We start from the raw sequence: 21027 nt of genomic DNA on the forward strand, positions 1-21027 counted from the left end.
ATATCCGATTGTGTGCAATTATCAAATTTTATAATCCAAACAAAAATCCCCCTAAGTCCTCTTCTGCTGGTTCATCATAAATTTATTGCAGAGCTTCAAAGCTTCTTGTCACTGTTGTAGGGTGTTAGCCCAAAAATATCGGGAAGTTTTTCTTTTTGGTCTAGTGGACCATTTCGTACTAGTTGCGAAATCCTTTAGAAATTTCTCGATCATCTTTTTTATGAGATTCATGGAAAGAGTATTATGGAGGGATTTATATTTTATTGTACTAGTCTCTTGGCAAAGCCTAGGAGGAACCATTAGGAGTGGAATGGTGATCAGGTTCCATGTTACTTGGTTTCGTCTGTTGACTTGATTTGAATTTGGGTTTGTGGTTCACCACTCAAGGATGAACCCAATTCCTACGGGTAGGAAGATCTATAGATAATTCATGTCTAAGTCTTCGGCTGCCCAGAATGGATGCTACTTGTTTTATGTGTAGAGGTCAAGACGAGGATACTAATCACCTTCTTAGTGGCTGCCCCTTGGCGAGATGGGTGTGATCAGAAATGCTTAAGAGATGCCTTGTTAGAAGAGTTGTTGGGGAGTGGGCTAGTATCAATTTCAAGGGAGGCAACACTATCCAAAGAATGAAAAAGGTAGCTTTTTGTGCCTTTGTCATCACATGTGGAGGGAAAGGTGCAATAGAATCTACTAAGGCAAGCTCAATAGCCCGGGTATGGTTCTTCGGAAAATAGGTGAGGATGTGTGGATTAAGTTCGAGAATACTATTGATGGGATAGAGTACTCAGATTACAACAGATCCTTCATGGCTTGCCTCACTTTGTTCCTAAGCCGAGACTCTTCTACTCTTGGTTGAAGCCTGAGTTTGGGGTTTGTGCTCTCTACACTGATGGTTCTTTTACTTCCACTCAAGGAGGGTATGGGGCTGTTATTAGAGAGCATAAGGGAGAGGTCCTGGCTGCATTGGCTGGTTGTGAGGAACCGAGATCAGTAATCTTCCATGAGCTCCCAGGAATCCTTCAGGGTTTAAGGATAACTCACTCCAAAGGATTCTCTAGAATCCAGGTTCAATCTGATTCCAACATGGCTATGGAAGTTCTAAATGACAAATGGAGTGCCCCCTGGTGTGCTCTTCACCTGATTCTGTCTAGCAAGAGCCTCTCGGCCAGCTTCTTCCCATGTCTATAGGAAAGCCAACAAGGTGACTGATTTCCTTGCCTCTTCTATTTCTAGTGTGGGTTTGTTTGGAGGTCGAGTGTGGCTCCTTTCACAACCCCTTGCTTCTCTAATTTCCCAGGATAAAAGAAGTCTTTTTCCTGCGGGTGTGTAGCTGGTCTAGGTCTACCTTAACCCTGTTAACTTTTCAAAAAAAAAAAAGAAAAGAAAAGTCTCTAAATTAATTATATACAAACAATGATTAAAAAATTATAATGTATATCTCATACATTTAATTACTCTAATTATCAATACCTACAAACAATGATTAAAAAATTATAATGTACATCTCATACATTTAATTACTCTAATTATCAAGTATGCATATTTCTAAAAAGTAAATGTTCATTTTCTGACCATTAGAAGATGATAAAATGAAGTTTAATGATTTTCTAACACGCCCTCTGACACACACCCACATAAGCCCTCATCACAAAATCGTGTAGATCATATGCTTCAGGATACACATAATCATAAAACTTTTACTTGTGCATCCCAAGGCAAATGATCTATACTGGTCTGTGATGGGGGCACATGTGTCAAAGGAGCATCATATTATCATGACTCTAAAATGAATCAAGTGCACTCTTCATTGAACATGACTCTTATCTTAAAATAAACTAACATTTATGGAAAGATAGTAGATTTTTTGAGCAAAAATAAAGCGCGGAGATATAATAAAAAATTTCTATTTTATATATGTAATCTAATTTTTCAAGCAATACATTGTACCTTTATTTGCATTTTCCTTGCGTTGGTGAACGTATTATAACCTATTTTAACACCCCAATAACATTTTTTTCTTCTTTAACTCACTTCTCTTATAGACAAGAACTTGTATTTGGATGAGAAACCTTTTCAATCTTCTTAATCATAAAGTCGTTAAACCCCATAACCGTTTTTCAAACTTCCGCTTTCTTTGTAGCACCAGCCTTTCTTCAAATTCAATCGAATTCCCCCAAAACAATAAGATTGCCTTTGAAATCTCTTCTCTCTTGCAAGGATGCACCCACCTGAATCATCTCAATCAAGTCCATGCCAAGATCTTCATTTATGGCCTCCAACATCACTCCCATTTATCCACCAAAACCACCATCTCCTATGTTTCCTTCAATTGCATCGACTTCGCAAACCACATATTCGAACGGGTACCCAACCCATCAAGCTTCCTATGGAATATAATGATAAGGGGTTTTGCCGTCCAAGGCCGATTCCACAAGTCCTTAAAATTATATTCCAAGATGATAGATATCGGTCCAAGACCCGATAAGTTTGCTTTCCCTTTTGCGCTCAAATCCTGCGCTGGACTGTCCAATTTGCAGATTGGGAAGCAGATACACCAGCATCTAATACTTTACGGATGCTCTAACGACCTTTTTATCAATGTGGCTTTGGTTGATATGTATGCAAAATGTGGGGATGTTGAAGCTTCACGCTTGGTGTTTGATAAAATGAGTGTTAGAGATTTAGTTTCATGGACTTCAATGATTACAGGGTATGTCTACAATGGTTATAACAGCGAAACGTTGGAGTTCTTTGATGTTATGCAACATTCTGAGATAAAACCCAATCGGGTTAGTTTGTTGAGCGTTTTGTCAGCTTGTAGTAATCTTGGAGCTTTAAGGAAGGGTGAGTGGTTTCACAATTACGTGATCAAGAACGGGTTTGAGTCTGATATCTTGGTTGCAACTGCAATCATGGATATGTACACAAAGTGTGGGAGGTTGGATTTGACCGAGTATTTGTTTGATCAGATTACAGGAAAAGATGTTGTATGCTGGAGTGCGATGATTGCAAGCTATGGACTTCATGGGCATGGGAGGAAGGCAATTGGACTTTTTTGTCAAATGGTCGAATTGGGTGTGAAACCAAATCATGTTACCTTTACTTGTGTTCTCTCGGCTTGTAGTCATTCGGGGTTGTTAGAAGAAGGACAGAAGTATTTTGCATCGATGAGCGAGGAATTTGGGATTGTGCCAAGGCTCAAACACTACGCATGTATGGTGGATCTTCTTGGCCGTGCAGGGAAACTAGTTGAAGCTGAAATGCTCATAGAGAGTATGCCAATAGAACCCGATTCAAGTATTTGGGGTTCTTTGCTCGGTGCGTGTCGTATTTATGGCAATCTCGATTTAGGGGAGAGAGTTGCGGATAAGATCTTCGAGTTAGATCCCACTCATGCTGGTTATCATGTTTTACTTTCCAACATCTACGCTGCTAAATCAAGATGGAGTGAAGTAGAGAGGATGAGAAAACTAATGGATGGAAGGGGAGCTAATAAGATTCAAGGATTTAGTTCGATCGAATTTAACAACCAAGTTTACAAGTTTGGTGTTGGTGACAGATCGCATCCTCAGTCAGAAAAGATCTATTCTTTTCTTGAAGAGTTGGTGGCCCCAATGAGACATCTGGGTTATGCACCCATGACAGATTTCGTGCTTCATGACATTGAAGAGGAAGCAAAAGAGGTGGCTCTCTCTTACCACAGTGAGAGGCTTGCCATAGCATTTGGCCTCATTAATATGAGTTCGGGGACTCCAATACGCATCACAAAAAACCTTCGGATATGTGGAGACTGTCATAATGCAATCAAGTTAATTTCAAAGATTGTGAATCGGGTTATTATTGTAAGGGATATGCACCGTTTTCACCATTTTGGGGATGGGGTGTGTTCATGCGGGGATTACTGGTAATATAGAATAGTGAAGAAACAAGTTGCTAAATGATTATCTTGATAGAGGTATGGGTGGATTTCAGATGGAAAAGTGAGATCATAATCAGTAAGATCAGGAGGATATCAAATGATGAAAGTCGAGTTCTTTGATGATCTCAGTTGATTTAAGATTTCAAACATTGTTTGATGTAGGAACCAATGTGCATTTGACACAAAATTGCCAATTGATTGATTGGTACTAAACTTTGATCTGAAGACTGCTGAACTTTTGTTATGGATGGGTACATAGATGAAAATAAGGATTGAATATTGAAACTATACAGAAATTATTTTGGTTAGATCGGGCAACTACAAGTAATGAGAAGCTGTATTTCTCAACCATGCTGTATTAATGCAAAATTGTTAAGCAATGAACGAACCCAATTTTCAAAGAAAATTCTATAACCATTGTTAAAGTTTCAGGCCATTTCAGAATAATTCAAGGGAACGTTTCAATTTCTGCTGAGACTAGAATGTAACATTTGATATACTAGAATGTAAATGCCTTGGATTCTGTTGCACAATGTTGAGCTGTGGGGGTGCAGGGGGCAATGCCCCGGCCTGAATTTTTTAAGGGGTACGAAAAGGGCAATCATGTAATATTTTCTTAAGGGATTTCTATATTTTAGGAATTTCTGTTTTGGGGAGTTTTACATGTTTTAGTAACTCTCAATTATATAAATAAAGATCTCTAGGATTGTAAAACTTGTGAGAAAATAGTGATTGTTTTTATTCTGTGGATGTAGACATACCACCGAACTACCGTAAATCCTTGTGTTTTGTGTGATTGAGTTATCTTTGCTATTTTTTATTGATAGTATGTTTGTTACGGCATTTTGGGCTTTGAGCCAAAAAGCCTGAAAACCTTGTTTGTACCAGACTTCTGCTTCAACAGCTTTTGCGGGAAGTATGTTTCTGAGAAGCCTTGCTTGGGCTGCTTTTGTGAAGAGCCACCATGAGAAACCAACACCGAAAAATGTATGGGGGTGAAATCGTCATTTTGCCCTGCATTCTTCTTTACTCATCAATCGAACAAAAAAATCAATTCGACCTCTCTCTATTACTGCTTTGCCAACTCTGTAACAAACAATATTCTCCTAGACATAGCTTCTTAGACTTTGAACTTCAACTTCTCCTAGACACAAAATCACTAAACAGAACTGGAATCTATAACAAACAGACCTTTAGTATTGTCTTGGAATGTTTCAGTTGAACCCCTTAAAATTTTTTCTTGATGGGAACATTGCATCTAAACAAGATTCTAAACCTGGTATAATGCTCAGATTGAGTTTGATATTATTTGAGGTCATTAAAGAAATATTTGATGAAATTGATGTTTCAGCTAAGGATTAAGAAACGTGGTTATCATGGTTAAGAAACCTGCCCAAGTTTTACTAGAAATGGATCTGACATGAAACCCTATCGGCCAGGGCAGCACCTTCATTACCAAGGCCATATCAGACCACCAGTTTCCAACAGATGAGGACTTGGAAGTAACAACATAATTCAAGTGCTCATTATATCCCAAAGACATTACTTATGTGTTTGAAAGATTCTGATTTGGTTCCAGCATCTAGAAAATCATGAACAACGATACTCAAACAAAGGGTGAACAAAATACCTTCCAATTGACATCACTAACAAACCCAGATGTGGTGAATTCCTTTCAACATTGAACAACAAAGACCCAAATGAAGGGTGAAGGAAAGAGATGGATTGTCAATGTTTGAAGTGCTACTTGTTTTCTTCTAGAGCTTATAAATCACTAGAAAATGATAGTCAGCCAGTCCTGGACATCTGGTAACACAAAACAACACAGTTTTTCATACAATGGCGGATACAGTACCTATACTCACCCAGTAGGGTTGTAACCAGATTGTAGTCACCTTTGTGTGCCATGTAGCACATTATTTATTTATTTATTTTGCTTTGATAGCCCAATTTGCCAGATTCAAAAGTTCTGATAATGATCGTGCCATTATCATGGTGAAAGTAATGCAACGACCCCCTAACTGAACCAGGGTGGAAATAGTAAAAAATAAAGATTGAACACTTGGGTCCTTTATGAAGGAAAAGTACAGTAGCTTTCATAAATCATGATCGACAATGGGTACCCACTATTGGATAACTCAATAACAAACCCAAACCTGATTAACGGAGGCTTGGTTTGGGGCTAGATCATCCTTTTGGACGCCTGACATTTCCTGATTTTCAATTTGTTAGTGAGACTCAAATGCATCAACACACTTAATGTATGAAGCTAAGAACCACAAACTCATCACAGTTTCTGCTGGGCAGTATTTTCAAAATCAGAACCCAAACATAATATAAATGAGAAGAATTCCAGAGGACTGACAACTGACCAAGTTTCATACTAACCTGCCCTGCCCTTTTTTCCTTTCTGTTTTACACCACACCATCTAAGGTGGAAGAAATTTTATGGTTAACTAAACCTCACAAAAGAAATAAGATATAGCCGCCGATATCTGGTTTACAAGTCACTCCGAATTGCATAATAGGTGGAACATAGAATCAAATTGCAAGCTCTCATAGGAGTGCCTTTTGTCTTTCATCAGCATCTTCATGCTCAACCTGACACCAAAAGAAGTACATTTGGTAAATGCTAATCCATAACCTGCATCAACCAAAAATAATTAAAAAATTCCAAAGTGTGAAGGTGCCACCTCAATGAGGTGGCAAGTCTTTGTAGTAAAACCACAGACTGGGATCCAAGCCTCACCTTCACACTTAAGCCCATAAAAAATTTCGGAATTGTCTGACAAGCCAATTCCACGCAACAAAAGGTTTTGGCCAAGTTTGCAAATTGAAATGAAGTTCTCTAGCAGTGATGGCACAAAAACAAGTTCAACCTTTGCAAGTGCTCTATCAACTAGGGTCATTGCTTGATTATTGGCAGAGAAACCCTTTTATGATGTCGGGAACCACAAATTATGTTCTCCTTTGCCAATCAGGCATTTAATGCTGGGCATGGTATCTATGTCTATCTATCACAAATACATCACTCAGTCATGCTCGGTGGAAGATTTAGTGCATGACCGTGTTTGTGCACATACAAAATAGGAAATGCACAAGGCTATTACCTCAACCAATACCCTTGCCTTCCTCCTCAGCTTCGTACTAGGTTCATCTTTCTCAATTCTTCCTTCAGCTGAACCTGATTCTCTCTTCAATTTCTTTCGGTCAATTGTATCTATCTCTTCATCATCTTCATCCATGACACCTGCATCATAAGATGTACTGATGATGTATATCTAAGAGGAGATGAATGAAAAATCCTACTCTGGATTGCTAGATAAAAACTGTACCGTAATCATCACCCATCAGAGACTTGTCAACTGCAAGACCACCAAAATCTTCCATGTCTTCTTCCTCTTCGAGTTCTTCATAGCCTTCAACATATTCTATTTCAGGTTCCTGCTTAACTCAAGCACAACAAGAGGATGTTCACACTATGCATCTTCAATAAATTTAAATCAGGAATATTTTGCACTATTTCAGAATAGATTTCCATAAACATACCTCCTCATCTTCATCTTCACTAGCAGCCTGTAGTCCTTCCATATCAAGAACTTTATTGTATTCTTTAACAGGATAGTTGTATATATCACCATAAACTCCCCTCTTAAGCCTTTCTAACAATTCTTTCTCAATACTCTGCAGAAGAGAGAATAGTTTTAGTATTAGTTGACTTGGAAACGTAAACACAGTCAAAGCGCGTACATAAATAGGTAAGAAAGGATAACCTTATCCAAAACTGCCGCCTTTTCTGCCTTTTCCTCTCTTCTAGCCTCTCTTTTTTTCTCTTTTCTTGGTGTTGTCATTATCTTTTCCCTGTAAGAAAATGCAAACAAAAAGCCGACAGCAAAAGATGTTACAAATAATAATGGAGAATTTATTAATGAGATAAAAAAAAAAAACAAAACAAAACAAAAACAAAAAAAAAAAATGAAAATAAATGATGGGTGGACAACTCTATTTACATGCCTTCTCCAAGTTTGCATGCCAATCAATTTTATTAGCTAAACATTCCCCGTGCTTATTTCAGTGCAACTGTAATAAGTTGTCTCTAAATACCATATCTATATTTCTAGAAAATATTTTCTCACTTTCACTACATTTTTCAATGCTTAGTTGCATTCCCTCATTAGTTAATAATTTCACATCTTATCGTGTCATAGATGTATTTCAAACAGTATTTTACATATCACAGGGTAGACAACATTGAGCAGCTGAAATTGTTCTCTGAATCCAGGCAAATACTAAATCAGTCTAACATGGTGCCCCCCCACCCCACCCCCTCACTCCCCAGAACAAAATCTTTGTATTTTTAAATGCTCCTCTAATTCTGGGTCACTTGGGAAATGGTGTGGAGAACGCTGAATTTGATGCAAGTCAAGTCAATTACATTTAAAGATCTGATATCCTACTCATTTAGAACTAAAGATATCAAATTAATCTTATGACCCTACCATATCTTGCAGCTAACTAAAGTCATGACCTTTATAGGTTATAGTTTTTTACACTAAGTCACAAGTTTTTAAATCACCAATTTTAATCTGTTAATGTCAATTACAACCAAGGCCAAGTCCGAACCCTCCAATCTGTAGTGACAAAAGAAACCATGGTTTAAAAACACATCCTAAGTAGAGGACGACTGTACAAAATATACACAAGATCTTAAAGCAAGGAGCACATACTAAGTAGATGATTGTACGAATTTCACTTTAGCTATCAATCAACCATGTCATTCATACTTCACCGTCATCGGTTTATGGGAATAATCATTCTTCAACAAGATTCAGTCATGCTTAATTTCAATCTCACTAAAGGATTCACCTTGTAAAATTGAATAGCCATTTTGATCCATGGAATGAACTGAAGATCTTCATTAAGTTGAGTGAAACTTAAGCAAATCATCCAATCAGAGAATTGACTAACAAACTTTTTTGGGGGATAAGTCAAACTTTATTAAAAGAGGTCAAGATGGCCTCAAAGAAAAAGAAAACAAATAATTACAATCTCATATCACTTACAAGATCCCACCTAAACAGAAAATCTTCCAAAGAAGAGCCCCGGAATTCTCTATTTGCTTATGCCAATAGAAGATAAACCCTATCATAGAAAAATCTCTCTTTGCCTAAAGAATCTAGTAACAACCTATTGCATCCATAGTCACAAAAAACATTATTTCTTTTTGAAAAAAAAAAAAAATCTCATTTAAAACACGTTTAGTACCTCTAATGATTAAAATGATAAAAAATAGACTTAAAAGAAGCATGTTTTTACATTTTAAAAGTGTTTTTTTTATACGTTTTAAACACATTTGTTTAAATAAAAAATAATAAAAATCTATTTTTTGTAGGCATAGGGTTAATTTGCTTAAAAGATATATAGATGGTTACACCTTTTTTAGCATTATAAAATGTATAATTGTGTGTAGTAACACATTATCATGCATAGATATTCAATAGAGTTTTTTTCTTTTCTTTTTTTAATTTTACTGCTTTTTACCCTTTTTTACTCATTCCTTTCCCTTTTTGCGATAATTTCCCTTACCGTTTTAAATCCGTATTCCAAGTTGGAAACTATAAATTAAAAAAATATGCATTAAAGGTCATGAAAAATGTAATATATGTAATACGTTACACATTTATTCTAAGTTTTCAATATATTTTTTTCAGCAAAAAAAAAAAAACCTCTATCGAATCTCTATACATGACAACATGTTTCCACACACAATTATACATTTTATGATACTAATAAAAATTATTACTAAATGAAACTATCATTGTTGAAGGGAATTTTCTAGTTTGTTGTAAAGCATAATTGTTGTATCAGCAAAAGTTGGTCCGAAAAACTGAACGTAGTAGTTGATAAGATGCCAAAGTGCAAACCTCGTTTTCAAAGCAAGCTTCCTCATGCGTATCCTCATTTGAGTCATTTTGGTTAGACGCTGCTTAGTTTTGTGTACAAGATACTTAGGCCAATACATCTGTCAAATTAAATAAATATGAATGCACATTTAAGCATTAGGTCTAACAAAAAGTAGGTAAAACCCTTATTAAATTACAAGGCAAAAGGTAATACCAGATGCTTGTCAATGATTTCAAGTGCCTTCTCGTAGTTTCTGGGTAATTTAACTCTTTCCCATAATTTGTTTGGCATGTGAGCCCTCTCTATAGTTTTCATATATAAATAAAAGATCCCTGCATGAAACACCAAGCCCACATTATAGATACTGTATCAAATTATCGAGCAATTGTTTCAAGCTTGTAGCTAGTTAACTTTAAAAATATTATGGAGTTATGCATTTTGAAGATGAAATTTTTTTGACTAAATAGGGAAGCAAGATTGAGCAGTCAAATTCCAAAGGCTAAAGACCCTTGGTAATACTATCCTAAAAGTTCTCTCAGATAAACCCCCAAAATAAAAAAAATTAATAAATTTCAATGGACCCAATCCAAGCTATCTTATTGGGCATCCAGAGAAGTGGGAGGGCACCACAGAAATTAGTAAAAACTCAAACTTGATTTACGTAGGAAACATTTGAGCTAAAAACAATAAATTAAAAGAACTCAATGTACGAACATAATTCATCACAGATTGAAAAAATGAAAATTGCATGGAAAAATTACGATTCATTGAGGATTAAGATGGAAAACCTAAATCAGCAACCAAACAAAAAAAAATTTGCCACGGTACCATCGTGATCGCGAATGGTGGCATAGCGACTGTTGGCTAGAGGACAGGAGCTTCGATTGCAAATCCCAGTTACGTTATAGGGGTTTCGGCAGAAATTTCCAGTTGTGATTCTAAAAAAATAACATAAAAATAAAAATCCAACACAGAAATTAAAGCCCATAAACATGAACAAATTATATAGGAAGAAGGGTTTCTGTTGAAGTAAGAAAACAAAAAGAGGTCCTTTGGGAGGGGGAGGGGACTTACTTGGCCATGAAACTGCAATGATTGTGCCTGATAACTTGCCATATAACCTCATCGTGCTGCATCTCGAATTCGACTTTTCTTCAACACTAAGAACGAAATGAAGTGGGTTTAGGGTTTTAGGGATCTCAAGGTTTAACTAATAAAACTTCTGCGTGTTAGTATTGCTTCGCTATGTAGGGAAGGAAGAGAGAGACCGCTTAGTAGGGTTGTTCTCTTCTTCAATCTATGGGTGATTTAGAAATACCCCCTCTACGTTTTGGTAAATATTTGAAACACCCCTATGTTTTCAAACTGATTATATGACCCTTTTGACCTTGGTCTTCTACTGTAGATGAATGGAAAATGACCTAAAAATGCTCTCATGTTTGATTCCCCCATTTAGAAAACCCCTCCCTTCATAAAAAAAAAATCCCATCTTGGTAATCGAAGTTTGAAGGTTGAACTAGATTGAATCTTAAGGTTGAAGATAATGAGGAAGAGAATTCACTTGAGTTTGAAGATGACTGATTTTGGGTATAGTCACAAAATTCATCAAAAAGTTATAAAAAAATAATTGAAAAGTCATTTTTCATATTTATCTATTAGAGAATACTAAGTGGCCTAGGGGACCATGTCATCAGCTTGAAAACATAGCGGGTACTTTAAATACCCACCAAAATAAGGATAGATTGAAGAATAATGCTGAAGTGACCTCAAGATTGTACCACATACGTGAAAGTATGTAAGAACCATAGATGCTTTTCATCAAGATTAGAGTAAAAAAGAATCTATGGTTCCTACAGATTTTCATGTCAGGATGTGCGATATGAGGTACAATCTTGAGGTCATTCTACCACGACCCATACCTAAATCAGCTTTTTAAGTACAAGTTATGATCTACATTTATAAATCAATGTACCATATGAAATTGAAAAAGAACGTTGAGAGTGAAAGTTGGATCATCCTACTCTGATTTCAGAAATTAGCATGATAAAGATCAAAATTGACATCTTCTACATGACTGCGATGACTATATTATATCACCCCCATCATAACATAGGCTGTGAAGTTGGCTCGCTGTTACAATTGTTTTGTGCACTATTTCGTCGTGGCGTCTTTTTTCTACTTTTTTACTTGAAACTTTCCTTAATGTCAAATAGATTGTGGTTCTGTTTAAGTTTGCTGTAGGTTTCCAATTTTTAAGAATCACAAAACATAAGCGTTGGAAGTACACTTGCAAATTTAAAGTTGGTGAGAAATGTTTTTGGAAAAATAACCCCTCAAAAAGTCCTACGTGCAACTGTTGAATCAAGGGTCAACAGAACCCGGAGGGTGACCCCAAGGATTTCATTGCTTCATAGGGTTTCGAACACTCAATCCTTCTCGAGTAGCTTATCAAGGCTCGGCTTGCCACTATCATGATGGAATTTTAGACATTAAATACACAAATAAAGGAAGCTTCAGAAATCTAGTGACTTTAAAGTTCCATCAGATTTTTGCAAACGCAGCGTGCTTGCTTATCCCTCTGCAAAACTATTACAAAAATGCAAACAATCTTGTCATGCCCTCTGCTCACCCATGACCAAACGCAAATTATAATCACCCATTTTATCATCTTAATCAGAAATAAAAACCATCCCTCCAAAATCACCAACTTTTGTTTTGATAAATTAAGTAATTTTTGTTTCCCTGTATTAGTAGTGGAAGAATCGTTTCTTTGTAAAAATCTATATCCACTTGGACACCACCGTGTTCGGCACACGGCTATAAGTTACATGAGCATGACTTCATCCACGACCAAGGATACAGATCCATGAGATCCCAAGTTCAGCTGAGTTTCTCTTGGGCTGAACTCTGGGTATGATCAGCAGCACTAAAAGCTCGGTAACAGTCTTCATTTGTCACGTAAAATTATCCTGGAGTTGCAAATAGAATCTCTCTCTCCACTAGCTCAAAGTTTTCCTTCAAACGATTGGTGAACTTTTCTGTTATATTTCGGGTGATCGTCTGCTGGAACTTGGTGCTTCTTAGCCATCCAATCCCCAAGTAAACATCACATTGGCATGCCAAGGAAGCAAGACTATGGGTCTCAATCTGGTACCTCAAATGAACCTGCCCATAGAAAGAATTCAGAACAAAAACTTGGAACTGAAATAGAAATATGCAAATGAAACATTGAGGACTATATATCTCTCATACGCGGAAGTAGTCTCCGAATGGGACATCGTGGAGCGTCATAACTTCATCCACAATCCACCCTTTATCAATAAAAATGGGAGACTTTTGCTGTGTGCTGGTAACTTCCCCTCCGAAGATCGAAACATGGCGAGTGAACTTGTAACTAAGATTTCTTTCATACACATCAGGTCTTACAGCTTCCCATGGTGTCGTTTCATAGTTGAGACAACCGGATTTCCCCATTACTTTGTGGTCCAACTCCCCTCCATCAAACATTTCCATCAACGACTTTATCTGCATTTATTCAAACAAAGTTTCAGTATTCAAACAACAGTATCACAAAAATAATGGGCAGAGATACTTCAAATTATACTCAAAAAGTACTTGCCATAACAATAAAAAAGAACTATACACTTACATTGACGGGAAGTTCTGCAGAATAAACCTTCAACATATTGGCATCTTCGACACCCAAAAATGATCCAGTATCTTCAATTTGAACAGATCTTCCTTCTTGATTCTGCTGGTATTCTACTAACTGTTCTTTCTGCCTGGGGGTTAGTGTTCTTGCTCTCCATAAGGCCGTGATTGTTCTGTAATCACAATTTTGCCATCTTACATCTTCATTGACGAAATTATATAGAAATTAAAGTACTTCAAAATGGGATATAACTTGATACCTGCTGGCTACATTGAATGACACAAATGATTGAAAATGGAATCTAAGCCTTCCTAGTTCATCCTGAGACTTTGCACCATGTCTAGCATCGAGACCCCGGTCTTTTCGTAGAACAAAGACTAGTGATGGGCAACCCATAGACGCCAGGGACGGGGGGATCACTTGAACATTTTCAATATCCTCCCAGAGAAAGAAAAATTTTGTTTTATGTCCAAATAAGTTAGAATAGAATCCAACTACTCTTGCAGATAGGAAAATCCGGCCCTGCACCAAAAACCCATCAAAATTACATGCTATGTTTAAAATTTTATGTACTTTAATGAACTCACTCATCTATAAAACAAGACTCTCACTAAGATTAAAAAAAACCCATCATCCTAAGATCCGTATCCCAAACTTCTACACAAAGTGTTTTGTCCTATATGGGCTAAAAGTTTCGGAATGGCTTGATTTTTTGTGAGGATGATCTCTATGGTGAGCCAGGTGAGGAAATCATCCTCACAGAATATCAGCCCATTCTGAAATTTCTAAGCCTAGTTTTTAAGTTGAAGAATCGTAGACCGTCAATTTTTTACCATTAGTTTGCAACCACTTTTCATGGGGTTTGAAGTTTCGGAATGGGCTGATTTTTTGTAAGGATGATCTTTAACCATATAAGACAAAACTTTGTATAGAATGTTGTCTACAATTTTGTCTACCGAACGCTGTCCATATATATATATTTCTGAAACCATGCATTGACACCAACAAAAATTATTGGCACCTGCAAAGGCATCTTTCTCTTCACGTAACAAGAGAAGTCACTGATAAGGAATTCTTCTGGTGGCAACCCGAACAGTTTCTGAAACACTGAATTACTCTGAGGTGAACGAAGGTTCAACTGTCAAGTAGACAGCATGGAGTTAGCCGAACATTAGACGAGAAACTATAACTGACCATTATGTCCATTCTTAATGAATGATAATCTCATACCAGAAATCACCCAATAACTCATTGATCCAGACCTATATTACCTAGTTCGTTGGTTCGCTCAGTTTGAATTTGGGTTCATGGTTCATCACTCTTGAATGAACCCGGTTCGTAGAGGTAGCTCACAGCAGATATTTAAGTCATTTATGATAATCTCATAGAGACTGAGGTCAAGGGGGCATACCATCAGTTTAAAAACAAACGGATATCTTTAATATTGACCAAATCTTGAGATTTCTAAAATAAGGGTTATATCTAATATTTGACCAAACCATGGGTACATCTCTAAAATTTACCAAAATAAGGGGGTTCGTTAGGTTTGCTGTTTTTTGATGAACCCGCTAAGAACTGAACCTCAGACTGGTTCGGTTTGTGCCAGTTCACTATTTAATATGATATTAACAAACCCAGTAACATAGATCCTGACCATCCCCTTGGCATGCACCCATTAGATGAATCATACTCTAAAATCAGCCTGACCATTCTAACATCTCAATGTGTGAACATTTTACTCATTAATAGTACTTCTTTTGGCCATCAAAATTCTACCGACAGAGTCTAACAATTGAACAGTGCTCATCCCAAGAGAAAGCCACCTATTGAATGGTTCAAATGGATGAGTTGGTGGAACACAAGTATGGTATGGGATGTCAGGTTTATTAAAGATCAGTGGACTTCAATCACAGATATTCTAATCACAAAATAAACCCAGAATATCTCACACTACTTACTAGATATTTACCTTCTTCCCAACTTCCTTCTCCATCTTCGTTAAGTACTCCTTTATGGTTTCTACCCCTTTGTCATTGCTCAGAAAAATTCTCAAGTGCAGTTTAGACTGAGACGCCTGTGCCAATTTTCCACCAAGGGTGATCCATATGTCGGATAGTTCTATGGACGTGCGTTTCAGAAAATTGATCTCAGTGTGCCCAAGTGATGTGGCCTGGTCAAATGGACCATCAAAATCAAAAACTTCCACATCCAGCATCGAGGGTGGCTCTTCCATGGCATCAAACTCCAGTATCTCTGTGTAATTTCTCGAATGCGCAATGTAGCAAATTTCCAAGTGAATAAATAGAAAATATCTGCAATGAAAAAAAAAATTCCAAAGCAATTCAAAACGTTACCGTTCCATTGAGGATCACATGTTTGAAGCTTGACTGAACTTGTTCTAGTTTTACCATTGCACGAGAAAACAACATAGGGATCTGAAAACCCAGTTGAATCCACAGATGCTAAGCTATTTCCTTCAATCAAAGCCACCGTAAGAACCCATCCGTCGCCTTGGGATTTGACACCATGATCACTTCCTAAAGAAAAAAAAGAATGAAAAGATGGCAAAAATTCTTACAGAATTACACAAATAGTCAGACCAGATTAAATAACTAAATAACAAATGCAACTTAACCCACCCCTTTGACATATAGCTTGCACAAAATGCGAAATCATCTTGAAAACACGTTCCACTTGAATAACCAAGATTCCACAAGTGATCAACTCTCCGAAAGTATCAGGCAAGTCCAAACCATAAAACTCCAAACCACAGAGTTCTTTGGGAACAGACAGGAAGATATGCACTAGGACATAAAAACCCATGACAATGGTGGAAAACATGGGGAAATTCCAGAAGTACTGAATTGCCAACTGCCAGCATGATTTGTGCTCCATTTGCAACATTGCCAACATCTGTTCCTTGTCCAACATTTCTGTGGAGTCCACCAGCTTAAAATTTTGAGCCATCAAGTCCGCAAACTTTTCAAAACTTTCTTTCAGTCCCTGCCGAGTTCCTCCTTCAATCATGCCTCTCATCATCGTGCTCTGATTGAAGTTCACGTTCCAAGATATTACAAGACGGACAGATTCTGCTCCTGAAGATAACTCAGGTCCGGGCAGTATTCTGAAAAGTAACTCTACATGAAAACAAGTTCCATAGGGAACATCTGGTGTGCTCACATTTGTCAAAACTACAAACTCTCTTCCATCTGCTTTGAGATAAGATTGCTCCTCCATAGCTTTAACAGCTTTTACCAACTTTGTTGCAGCTGTAGTGTAAGTTACAACTCTAGTTAAACACGACCCCTCTCCAGATTTCCATGCCCAAGATCCCTCTTGTAAATCTGTCATTCCCTGCATTTGTGCCAGATCTATCCTGAACTGTGAATTTGGTGTGAAAAGGAGTGCATTAAGATCTTTCGGCGACACCATGTATGTCAGATCAAGAAGGGTACCCCCCGACAAATTCTCTGGAATTTCAAGTTCATTATCTTTTGACTGCATCAACTCAATAGCTTCTTCAAAAGTACAACTAGGTGAAGGTTCAGAAACACAATCCTCATAATCAGAAATACTAGATAACTCTGATGAATCATCCTTTCTTGATTCAGATTTGATCTCTTCCTCATTCTTATTGAAAATCCTTTCTAAACGGCCTGCAATTGTTTTCAACAAACGTTTTCCCTCCGGGAACTTCCGTGATATAGCTGTGGAGCTAAAAATATTGTGAGATGGTTCAGCTAGGACAGCACATTCATTTGAATGTGAAGGACAAAGATTGACATTCAAAGGGCTGTTGCTTCCTCCATGTAAAGATAGAGTGAGAAGAATCTTCCCTATATCCAATGAGCAAAAAAATGTATTTTTACATATAAAGCTGTGTTGTTTGATTTCAGATTCAAAGGGTACACAACATGCTAACAGGCATGGCATGACAACTTCAATTAAGAAACCAACTGGAAGTGAGAAGTACTCCCTTCACCATTGTAAGATGTGAATATTAATATTTAATTCTATTGTTTCACAGATTCCACAGAAAGTTCCATTACTGGTTCTAACGAGGAAGGAAACATGGATGACATAGAAAGCAGTGACTAACTTTGGAGGGACCACTATTTCTGAGCTGAAGCACATCAGATTGATTTGTCCCACAGGGGGGGGGGGGGGGGTCAATAATTAGGAACCCTTTTGTTTTCAATAGCCAGATTAAGGCTTTGTATTCTATAGTCTATGTACCTATTATGGCATTTTCCCTCTATTACATCACTTTAATTCCAATTGAGCACTCATATTTGCCAACTCTAATCGAATTATTTACATTTTGAAGAGTCATCACCGACTTCATGAGTCGGTGTTTGAACTTGTTAGAAGTACGCGGAAAAGAAACAACTCGGTCTGAGTGGTTTCATTGAGTGGGTGGGATGAAACTTCGGCAGCATTTTGTTCTTTATTGTTTCATAAAAATACTGGCAACGCTTCTATGCTCTATAACTTAAGAGCAATAGCTCATAAAAATTCGGTGTCTCGTTGGACACCAACTCCAAAGTCCTTATTACTGAGAAGAAACTGAAAGAGAAAATTTCAAATCTTATTAGAAACCTTATTTTGACTTTTAAACCGACTCACTAACCACCTCAAGAACCGACTTATACAAGGAAAAACTAATTAATAGTATTAAAACAGTTACAGCTGAGTTGTGTCAAACTCAAACACAACTCATGATGAGTTGTTAATTTGAACTCATCCCACCTACTTAATGAAACAATTCAGGATGAGTTGTTTATTTTTCATAGGTTTCTAACAACTTCTAAACCAAGTCTTGGAGTCAATTTTTTCTTGGCAACAAGAGTCGGTGATGACTCTTCAACACTCCCCCTCAACACCGACTCTTTGCACATCATGTAAAATTGATTTTTGAGCTTCAAAAACTTGGGAAGTGATAAACCTTTGGTGAAAATGTCGATCATTTGTTCCTCTGAAGTCACTGGTAGTAAATCAATCTCTCAATGTAGTACTTTTTCCTCGTATGAAATGATAATGAATTTTAACGTGCTTTGTTCTTGCATGAAAGACAGGATTTCTACAAGTATAATAGCCTCTCGTTGTCACAATACAGTCCAACTACATAGTCCACAACTTGCTTGAGATTTCCTAGTAGTTATATCAACCATACGCATTCTTGTGCTGCCATGGATGTTGCTCGACACTTATACTTCAGTAGTTGATAAAGACACAGTATGTTGTCTTTTGCTGCACCAAAAGATTGCTCCAGATCCAAGACAATGAATATCCAGTAGTTGACCGATGAGTTCACATATATCATGCATAGTCTGTGTCGCAGTGTCCAACTATTTTGCACTTGATTCCTTTCTGATAAAGAATCTCATGATCCATAGTGCCTTTGATGTGTCTCAGTATTCTTCGAATTGCTTCTAAGTGTGGTTTTCATGGATTCTGCATAAATCTGCTCACAATTCCCATAACACGAGCAATGTCGAGTTGTGACAATGTCAAGTAAATAAGGCTTCCAATTAACTATCAAAACATCGTCATAGCTTCCAGCTCTTCTCCAACATCCATTCTTAATTTGGCATTTAACTATGCGGGTGTCGCAACAGGCTAGCAATCTGACATGCTAAATTTCTCAAGCAGATAGTTTGCATATTTCTTCTGGAACAAGAATAGTCCTTTTTGACATTGACCTACATCTAATCCGAGAAAATGTTGCAACTCCCCCAACTCTTTCACCTCAAACCTTGTTGCAAGATGTTTGCGAATCAAGCAAATTTTTGTCTCGTCTCCAACGATGATTGAATCATCCACATAAACGAGAATTGTTGTGACCTTCCCGTACTAGAATTTGATGAAGAGACTAGAGTGTGCTGGTGCTACTATATATCCATTGAACACTAGAAATTCAGTGATCTTCCCATGCTGAACAAGTGGTGCCTGCTTGTTCAAGATTTTTTATAAGCAAAGAGTCGGCGTTGAGGGTGAGAATTAAAGAGTCATCAACGACTCTTGTTGCCAACACAAAATCAAATAGAAGTTGTTAGAAGCCTGTGGAAAAGAAACAACTCAGCCTGAGTTGTTTCATTGAGTCGGTGGAATGAGTTCAAACTAACAACTCAACATTAGTAGTTGTTTGAAAGATTATAAAACAAACCAACTCATCATGAGTTGTGTTTGAGTTGGACATAACTTAGCTACAGTTGTTGTAATAATATTTTAATTAGTTTTTGTTTGTAAAAGCTGGTTCTTAAGGTAGTTACTATGCCCGGTTTAAAATCTATAAATACAATACTCCTCAGACTACATTTTGTAATACATCTGAATTCTAATAAAGAATTTGAGATTCCTTGCTCATCTCTTGTTTCTTCTTAGTAATAAGTCCTATAAGGACTTCAGTTTTGGGAGTCCAATGAGAAACCGTATTTTACAAGCTATTGCTCATAAGTTATAGAGAGCTACTGAAATTCCTCCTCTAATTCCATACGAAACGAGAAGGAACAAAACATTGTCGAAGTTTCTACTACGTTACTCTACACATCTTGCATCACAACCATGAGGACTTAAAGTTTTATCCAGCTTAATAACCAAATCATAAGATTCCTCTACGCTAAGCGGCTAAGTTCAATTTACAACCTAATGCTGCACCATTAGTTCCACAAACCCGTGAATGGTCGAATTCTTATTACAACCTTCCATACCAAACCAGGATAACTGGATCACTTTCATCCATTTAGTACACAAGTAATAATATTTAATACCATCCTGTTCTTCAGATAATGTTTTCTCACCCATAACAATTTTCTTATTTTTTTTATCAACAAAAATAAAAAAATCTCATTTTTTACAAATCACAGTAACTCTTCATCAACATAACTACTTTTTAAAACCATTTGTGTGCAGTGGGGCCACATTTACAGAATTATTGAACAACAACAACAACAACAACAACAGAAGCAAAGAGACTGAAAAAATAAAAATTAAGGCTAAACTCACCAGAGTCCTTGGCGATGGATTTCCAAGTCTTGGGCTTCTCCAGAGAAAACCAAGTGGGTGGTAAGGTCAGCTTATCTTCCGAAAGAACCGACCAGACGGGAACCCGAACCCGACCCAATAAATCTCCAGAACAATTAAATAAACCATGGTCTTCGTGGTGGAAAACAGAGACAATGAGGTCCTCATCAAAGTCATTGACCCTGAACACAAACTCTTCATTCCAAACCGGGTAGAGATTCTTTCTCACAACCCGAGTTGTGGATTTATATTTCCCAACCTGAATCTTCACATAAGGGTCGATCATTCCTTCTGAATCCTTCATAGGCAAATCCCTTGCTTCCAACACTGATACATATAGTCGCATCTTTGTTTCTTTAGTGATCCCCAATTGTGAAACTCGGAGTAGAATCGATTTGAAGATAGATTTCTATATCAGAAAAGAGATATTGGAGGAGAGAAAAGAATAGTGGGAGAAGACATTTTGAAACGTGGAGAGAATGTAAAGCGACACGAGAGAGAGAGAGAGTCTGCGTGGAGCGAAACC

The 21027-nt window shown here is 37.2% G+C and overlaps 2 protein-coding genes and 1 pseudogene across 5 annotated transcripts; 1 reads left to right on the forward strand and 2 right to left on the reverse strand.

The window, feature by feature from the left end:
• The first annotated feature begins 71 nt into the window (after window positions 1-71).
• LOC147398736 (pentatricopeptide repeat-containing protein At2g01510, mitochondrial pseudogene) lies at window positions 72-4781 on the forward strand (annotated as a pseudogene).
• A 1450-nt stretch (window positions 4782-6231) lies between these two features.
• LOC147398737 (MAK16 protein-like protein) lies at window positions 6232-11086 on the reverse strand. Of its 2 annotated transcripts, XM_086448021.1 has the most exons (9): window positions 10901-11086; window positions 10655-10764; window positions 10040-10158; window positions 9847-9944; window positions 7696-7783; window positions 7472-7606; window positions 7258-7366; window positions 7033-7172; window positions 6232-6523 (listed from the first exon to the last, which is right to left on the reverse strand). In XM_086448021.1, the coding sequence occupies exons 1-9, from the start codon at window positions 10960-10962 to the stop codon at window positions 6479-6481; spliced, it is 906 nt and encodes a 301-aa protein (XP_086304147.1). In that variant the 5' UTR covers window positions 10963-11086; the 3' UTR covers window positions 6232-6478. The 2 variants fall into 2 exon arrangements, with proteins under 2 accessions (XP_086304147.1, XP_086304148.1); XM_086448022.1 differs by lacking the exon at window positions 10655-10764.
• Window positions 11087-12055: 969 nt separating this feature from the next.
• LOC147398738 (C2 calcium/lipid-binding and GRAM domain containing protein) lies at window positions 12056-20939 on the reverse strand. Of its 3 annotated transcripts, none has more exons than XM_086448024.1 (9): window positions 20484-20939; window positions 16118-17314; window positions 15833-16015; window positions 15448-15731; window positions 14500-14616; window positions 13738-14000; window positions 13476-13650; window positions 13079-13345; window positions 12056-12991 (listed from the first exon to the last, which is right to left on the reverse strand). In XM_086448024.1, exons 1-9 carry the CDS (start codon window positions 20845-20847, stop codon window positions 12791-12793), a joined length of 3051 nt encoding a protein of 1016 aa, XP_086304150.1. In that variant the 5' UTR covers window positions 20848-20939; the 3' UTR covers window positions 12056-12790. The 3 variants fall into 3 exon arrangements, with proteins under 3 accessions (XP_086304150.1, XP_086304149.1, XP_086304151.1); XM_086448023.1 differs by having other exon boundaries at window positions 12059-12991; window positions 13079-13351; window positions 20484-20938; XM_086448025.1 differs by lacking the exon at window positions 14500-14616 and having other exon boundaries at window positions 12059-12991; window positions 13079-13351; window positions 20484-20938.
• Between the last annotated feature and the right edge of the window lie 88 nt (window positions 20940-21027).

This window comes from Akebia trifoliata, chromosome 7 (assembly GCF_017979445.1).
Source record: "Akebia trifoliata isolate Shusen 1 chromosome 7, ASM1797944v1, whole genome shotgun sequence".
NCBI classification, from domain to species: domain Eukaryota; kingdom Viridiplantae; phylum Streptophyta; class Magnoliopsida; order Ranunculales; family Lardizabalaceae; genus Akebia; species Akebia trifoliata.